The sequence below is a fragment of the Buceros rhinoceros genome, unplaced genomic scaffold (assembly GCF_000710305.1).
Source record: "Buceros rhinoceros silvestris isolate BGI_N320 unplaced genomic scaffold, ASM71030v1 scaffold4905, whole genome shotgun sequence".
NCBI classification, from domain to species: Eukaryota; Metazoa; Chordata; class Aves; order Bucerotiformes; family Bucerotidae; genus Buceros; species Buceros rhinoceros.
The window spans coordinates 315-7,863 of record NW_010411014.1 but is presented as its reverse complement, the minus strand read 5'-3'; the positions used below and the strand labels follow the sequence as shown (position 1 = coordinate 7,863).

The 7,549-nt window shown below is 42.4% G+C and overlaps 1 protein-coding gene across 1 annotated transcript in view; it reads right to left on the bottom strand.

Annotated features, from left to right (window-relative positions):
- Nucleotides 1–7,328, bottom strand: part of PNLDC1 (poly(A)-specific ribonuclease (PARN)-like domain containing 1) — an 11,480-nt gene extending 4,152 nt beyond the window's left edge. The window contains exons 1-11 of the mRNA XM_010135817.1: nucleotides 7,279–7,328; nucleotides 7,085–7,158; nucleotides 6,100–6,133; nucleotides 5,867–5,990; nucleotides 5,097–5,185; nucleotides 4,705–4,805; nucleotides 3,286–3,365; nucleotides 2,148–2,285; nucleotides 1,178–1,247; nucleotides 841–926; nucleotides 558–613 (exon numbers count right to left, since the gene is read on the bottom strand). Of these exons, the coding sequence (XP_010134119.1) occupies nucleotides 558–613; nucleotides 841–926; nucleotides 1,178–1,247; nucleotides 2,148–2,285; nucleotides 3,286–3,365; nucleotides 4,705–4,805; nucleotides 5,097–5,185; nucleotides 5,867–5,990; nucleotides 6,100–6,133; nucleotides 7,085–7,158; nucleotides 7,279–7,328 (902 nt within the window). The remainder of the gene's footprint in view (nucleotides 1–557; nucleotides 614–840; nucleotides 927–1,177; nucleotides 1,248–2,147; nucleotides 2,286–3,285; nucleotides 3,366–4,704; nucleotides 4,806–5,096; nucleotides 5,186–5,866; nucleotides 5,991–6,099; nucleotides 6,134–7,084; nucleotides 7,159–7,278) is intronic.
- Between the last annotated feature and the right edge of the window lie 221 nt (nucleotides 7,329–7,549).

The window sequence follows — 7,549 nt, the reverse complement described above, 5'->3', positions numbered from 1 at the left end:
GAAGTAGGGGCTGAAGGTAAAGAGGTGGAATTTTCCTTTTCTTAGCAAAATTGACATGCAAAATTTATCCACAAAAGAAGTGTAAAATTCTTCTACAATGTCATAGCTAAGCTCATGAGACAGGCTATCTACTCATGTGCTACATCTGAACACTGTATATAGTTACGGCTTTGGACTCGGGGCAGCTCTTTCCTGAGAGCTGGCATTTGAAATGACAGTGTATTTTCACTGGGAACTGAAACTCACTCCTTTCATAACACAACATAAGCAACATACAACTCTAAAGTTGTATGTAAGACTGTCTGCAAGCCAAACTTGTGACCAATGAAGTAATGGTGGTACAATCTGAGAAGTTACTTAGAACACTTTACTGCACAAGTACCTGGTAAGAAAGAAGAGCAAATCTTTTGGTCTTAAATTTAGAAAGACAAAAAAAAAAAAAAAAACAGCTGAAAAACACCTGGTAGGAAGGAAAGTATGAACATATGAAATGACTTTGAAATATCTTTCCAAAGAAAACAAAGGGATTGCTGAAGGCTTTATAGCCCACCACCTACCTGCACAAAACTTCATACACCTCCAAAAGATTACACACTCGGGGAAACTGGTATTTCTACAGAAGAACAACACGTTAGAAAAACAACTAAGACAGACCGTGTGGTAAGTGAGCTCCTTTACTGCTACTGCTGAGTCATTTAATGAGATCTAAAATCAGAATGTCTCAGGGCAACCCTGAGAGCTGGCCACAGTTCTCTAACCACAGAGTATGGAGGAAAGATATCCTCTCTCCTGGGCAAAAGCCATGCTTTAACTTCAAACAAGACGACCTTTGCATCTCACCTTCCAGACAAATTTTGTTACAGTCTTGGTGTCTATGAGGACAGGAAACAGGTTGTGAATGTTCCTTTTAAACTCCTCATAGCTCTCTGAAAACAAAACGTGGAGATAGACATCATAAAACTGAGGGAAAGCCTATGGTATTTCAAATCAGTAAGAAAGAGAGGTGAAGTCAGACGAAGAATGCACCTCCCTAGCAGTCAGAGCTCAAAAACGGCAACTAGCACTGCTGCTTGCCAAGCACTGCAGGTGGCTGGGGTGGCGAATAACCACTGTGCTTATCGCCTCATCCCCATTGCAAAGGCAGCAGCCTGAGGACAGCAGCTATTTACAGCATTACCTGGAAGGGGCTTGTAGAACTTTTCATGAAGATGCATAAGGTCCATAAGCATGTTGTGTCCCACCAGGGGCTAAGGGAAAAATATGAACATAACAAGTCCATTGGAGCGTATTTTTGAAGAGAGCTCAGAGATAACTACTTTAAGGCATGCTTAACAGCTGCAAGCATTTCCTCTCGTGCACAGCATCCACATGTGCTCAACCAAAAGTTATTCAGGCTGCAAAGCTCGTGGGAGGATTACTGCTTTTAGGAAATTAGTCTTGTGGACTCTGAGGAGAGTATTTTTCCAACAACATTCTAGTTTGAGTGGATCTAAAGAGCTAGGTTGATTCTCAGTTGAGCTAACACTTATAAAATCTTCAAGCAATCACATTTATGGGCTCAGCCTTTGCCAGCACACCACCCATAGCCTTCTGAAGCTGAAATTCATTCAATAATCTGCATTCAGAACATACGAATTTCCTCGCATAATCAGACTAATGATCCACGTGGTCCAATAAACTGGTCTCTCATACACTGAAGAGCATAACTTGTCCAAAAGGCAAAAATCTGCTCATCTTTTAGATGGTGACTCATGCTGTGTTACACAAGGAGGTTCAACACTGCAGACTCCTGCATTTTCTCAAATGACATAAGAGACACATTGCAGAATGGGTTCTGGCTCCCCCACCCCTGGCTGCGCTTGGTTTGCAGAAGTAATAGAAAAGTGACACAGGGAACTCTAGTGTTTGGATCCATAATGCTGAGCATGCTTTAGGAGTGGGACCTAGCCAGTAAGAAGCTGTAATGTTTAACACTCATTTTTTCTAACAATGATGCAATCAGCTTTACTGACAACTGAGCAGGATGATCACACTAAATGAGTTGAGTCATTTAATACAAATTACTACTATATCTTCATCATCCCTCTACATCCAGTGAAGCAAATAAAAAAGACATGAAAAATGAGAGTAGAGATGAGGTATTTTACCTTCTTGGCTTTAATAAGTGTCTGGAAGAGGTCGGTGAAGCCCCGGGCAGACAGGAGAATGAACTCCTTCTGGCAGGAGTCATAACAAGAGTTCTCCAGAAGCCAACGATGCTGTGGACTCACTTTTTGCACCATCACCTGAAAAGAACAGCCGCTTATGCTAGGTGTACATACGTTGCTTACTGGAGTTCAGTAATGCTGAGGACAAGTTCAGCTTCTAGGCTATGATGGATGGAGAAATAGTGCATCCCCTGGGACCTCAGGACTGTCTCTGTTCTCTTCCATAGGGAGATCAGTGCTCCAGTAACAAAAGAGACCAGACCTGCTTCTAAGAGTGTCGTATTAATGCTTCTCTTGTTAAGAGAACTGTGTTCCTACCATGGCTTTTTTGGTGAACAAGTGAACGTGATTCAATTTAACTTGACACCAATATGGTAAATTCACAGCACCAAAACCTAGAAAAAAACAGCAATCACACAAACCAAGTCCCCAAAGACTATGCTTCAGGTGAGAAGGCTGGGTAAAGCTGACGCTCTGTTGACACTGGTTATCAGACCAAAATACTACTAACGCAAAGGGAAAAAAAAACCAGACAAAACCCAAACACTTCTGTAATCTACTTCTAAGGGACTGACAGGTATTACACTCATTCCGTGTTCTGAGACGTCCACAGCCATAGGTTTGATTCAGAAAATATTGCATCAAAAGTGCAATAGCAAATAAGAAAACAGCAAGCCATATAACAGACAGGGTAAAAGTCTTCAAAGCAACTACATGGCAAAAGTCTGCAAAGGAAACCCACAAAAAGGCTAAAACCTGTACATTCTTCTGAAGGTACTGAAGCAGAGATCTTAAAGTCTGGAGTCACAGAGGAAGTCCCTCCAGAAGTGCCCCAAGGACAAGCACTTACAGCCCAAAGTATTTTTCAAAACTAATAGAAACCGAAGTTATTCAGTCTCCTTGATCCCTTTTCTTGGGATCCCACCACCAACACTTCTTAGAACATTCCTTTGTCTTCTCCTTCTCCTGGACCCTATCATTAAAAGTACAAGCAGTATTTCAGAGTCCTTGCAAGAATGTCAATCGCGCCTGTCTAGATAGCAACCTTCTATTCAAAAGGTCCGCATTTCCATCTCACCTTCTTGTCTCCAAGAGGCTGTGTCCAAACATTTTGTAGAGCTTGTCTCAGAACCAACTGAACTGCAAACATCTGACAGTCTGAGTGGAGGAAAAAAAAAAACAACCAAGCAAACAAAAAATCCTCAACAGAATAGTAAAAACTTCAGAGGTGCAAACAAGCCCATTTAGGAAAACACAATTTTCTAGCCAGAAATCTAGACCAGGTGTTTCTCCCCCATTGAACAGAAAATACTCAAATGATCTTGGTACATTACCAACATTATGACAGAGGAAAAAAAAAGGGAGGGAAAACAAACAAAGATTAAAAAAGTCACAGTGAGAATTTCAGGCAAATACACTTTTGTTAGGACACAAAGGACAGGAAAAGACTAACTGAAAAGTGAGGAAGGCTACTATTCTGAAAAAAACTAACTGTGGTTTTGGAAGGTTTCAGACCACCACACCCAGAAGAGGCAGCAATGCATTTTCCCCCACAGCTGATGAAGAACTAACCCAGTCCTCTTCCGAACAGCATTCAAAAAGACACCTTAATCAGTCTTACTGCTTACTTAAATGAATGCCTTTCTTGTCACAGGTGCTCTCCATTGCCAGACCCTACTGAAGTATCAGTATCTACTACAGCTGACATAGCAGATAAAAAACACAACACCCTCCCCACCCCCTGTATCTCACACTCTGCAAAAAAGTATTAACAAAGGCTTAAATACTTCCTGTCCTTCCTGACCTTTTCTGCATTTTATTCCCTGACATAGAGGATTAAGATTTGGTTTCTGTGAGCAACCTACAAACTATTCTATTCTCTGCCACAATTCCCTGTCCCTCAACTTCTCCAAAACAGCACAGAAATTCCTCAGCTCTTCTATAGTGCTCCCAAAAGCTAATGCAAGTGCTAAGTGGCCCGTTTATCCCCACTGGCATGCATATATATATATGTCGCCATGAGGCAACTTGTTGCTCCATGTAAGAAGGAACATGCTCTGAAAGGACACCCACCTTTCCCTTGTCCAAGGGGAAAAAACCAAAACTCAGGTCACCCAGGATTTAAAACAAGTCAAAACTTGTCCTGATCCAGAGCAACAACAAATTCTCCAGTTGTCACTCTGAAGTGGCACAAAACAGAAGTCGCTTACAACAAAGCATGCTCCAAGCACCTAGACATCCACTTCCACTACAGAAAGACCCACCACACTACCAGAGCAGAAAAGCAGAGCCCAGAAATGAATGCCTGACAAGATTTCCCCAGTTAGACAGGGGCAAAGAGCTGTAAAACCAGGATAAGCGCAGATGCTTTCCCCCTCAACAGAGGAGTTTTATGGAACAGGCGGTAAAGGATAATAAGCAGGCCCAGAGGTTCAGGAGAAGTGATGAAGCTACTCAAGAGCCCACAGGTGCTGAAGGGGGGCACCCCGTTGCATACCACTCAGATCATGCAGAATCATAGTCTCCTCTTCCTCTGCTGTAGCTATCCAACAGGTCACTTCGTCAATAGCCTTCTTCAGCACATCCCTGTCCAGGGCACTAAAGCAGGATCAGGGCAAAGGGGCGGAGTGTTAGAAAAAGCTCTTTACAGATGGAGCCTTGTGCCTTGCTGCAGAAATGCAAAAGCATCATTTTCCAACATTCACCCAATTCTCCAGACTGTATCCAGGCATCTCAGTCTTCCTTCAGAGAGACCACAGCATGCTGGAACAGCTGGTGGGAAGTCATTCAGAGCAACGGGCTTCAATATTTCTACAAAATGTGATCCAAGTGAAGCTGAGCTCTCAACACGTTCAGTACCAAGGAGCCAACTCTCCAAACAGCGCTCACCTTCTAACTTTCCAGCTACCCAGCAAGAGATGCTGCCTAAGGGTCTTCTCCTGTACCTCATTCATATACGGGATTCCATCTTTGAGGAACTGAGAGGGGGAAAAAAGAAAAGCCAGGTTGGTTACTCTCCCCTGGACTTTCACACAGCAGGTTAGCCAAATCCAACAGCAGCATATAATTGGAAGATGCTGGTTTTCCTCGTTCTCAGAATATCCTCTTCAAAAATACAAACTGTAGCTAATCCAAGACGCATTCTTACATAAAGGAAGATGTGTTTGTGTATAGAGGAAATAAAAGGATTTTTGTCAACTGTAATATTTTTTTTTTGCTCTGCTTTTACCTTTTCTTTAACAAGTGTCAAGATATGATGATGCTTCCTGTCCAAAATTGCTAAACAGGGCTCTTACGTGATGACATAGTCTGAATTTTATGGGAAATGTGGCAATACGTAAGATGCAGGTAAACTGAGACTTCCCTACATTCGTGGCTAGGACAGACTTTCACTGAGGTCAGTTTATTAACATGGCAGCTCACTAGAGACAGGTTTTCTGGTTTTTTTGAGGTGAGGAAATCTGTCTTAGGCTGACAAAGATACGCTTCTTGCCTCTGCAGCAGTTCAGAAAAACCAGCACTCACTCTCCCTGCTGATGATGAACCACATGACACATTGATACTTCAACAAGATGCTATTTAGAGATGTTAACCCTAATTTTTCCTGTAACTGTGCAGATTTCCCCTGTTCTAAATTTCTAGTGGAGAGATTAACATACCTTATTATAGTCAAAGCCGTAATGAGACAGGAACTGAATGCTAGATGCAGAGAGGGAGAATTCGACATCCTTAACTCCCAATGTTGATGGACAGAGAAAAAAGTTGTATGAATGCACCACATACCTACAAAAAAAAATTTAGAAGATAAAGAAAAAACTCCTCCCAAGAGAACTCAGCATAAAATCTCAACTGCACTGTGGTCATCATAGCAGAAAACTGCTTTTTTACTTACTTGTTTGAATTTTCATTTGAGAATATTGCCAGCCCTGCAAGAGAGAGAAACCTCTATTGAAATGACATTTAGCTGGTTGTCTACAGATACCGTGAAAATTAGATAAGGGATGTGGGGATCCCCTGATAGAGTATGTGTTTTCCATTCACTAATGCCATGGTGCAAATCTTAACAGCAACTGCCCTGCCGCTCCCCAGCTCCCTGAACAGGGACAAGCTTTTAGTGCTAAGAAAAGGGGTCAAGTCTAATAAACAGCAAGTGGATTGAGCAACGGGTTGAGGGGACTTGGTGACGAAAATCGTCAACTACGCATACACAGGTTTGTGGGTCCAACTATACTCCAAAAGCAGTTGGAAGGAGCTAGGCAGTAGAGAGAACTGAAACGTGGTTTTTACTACTTAGGGGTTTTTTTCCCTATTAATCCCTAAAAAGCACATTAAGGACTTAGTCTAAGGCTTTGAACAACATTGTAAACCATTTTGGAGATGGTTTCTTGACTTCTAACAGGTTCTTAACTGTCAATAGCTCTCCACTACCACTACAGGCCCTGTCTCCTATTTATTTTTTTATTACTTTAAGAATATCAGAAACATTAGCTTTCATTTCCCTCTTTGATAGTCCCCTTAGCTATACACAGTATCAAACAATACAGCCTAGAATAGGAGCTGCTGTCACCCACTCCTTGCTTGCATCCTGTTTTAAAAGCCCTGTATGCGTACCCGCAATCCTTTAACTATGAACGACTTTAGACCAGTAAAAAGTATACAACCCACCTGATTCTAAGTTATTTAAAATATTTAAAAGTTGAGAGTATTAAAGTTCAGAGAGAAAAACCAAACCAACAAAAACCCCTTCATACAGCAAAGAAACAGCTCTATAACGACCAAATTAAGACAGAGCTACCCGCAGGGCTCACCAGCTGACAAAAACGCCAGTTACCTCTAGGACCTCAGGAGATTGTTTTGTGTGTCAGAACAGCACTTACCAAGCTGAGTAACAGTGAAGTGCTGAACGCTCCACCTGGCCTTCAGGTACCGATTTGCAGGGGAATCGAACAGGCTATGAACAGAACCAGAATTGGGGGAGGGGGAGCGGACACAAGAAGGTTACAGCGCACAGGTTGTTCTCACAAAGCTAGAGCAGTAAATCTCGCTCATGTTTCTAATCCAACAGCTTTACCTGGGCTCATTATTTTGAGGGAAAGTTGAATGTAGGCCAGTGAACTCCATATCAAGAGCTGTTGAGATGGAAAGAACACACACAAAAATATTTTGAAATGCGAAGCACGCATTCCACCAGAATCAGGACGAATAGTTCTAAAACACCTCTCCTCCCTGTAAGCCCTGTCTGGTACCCACCGGTGGCAACCTCAAGAGAAAAGCCATCGGCTACTGCGGGCAGTGGAGTCTCCCGCTCGCTCAGCCCTGTGTCTGGAGGCGGAAGGGCAAAC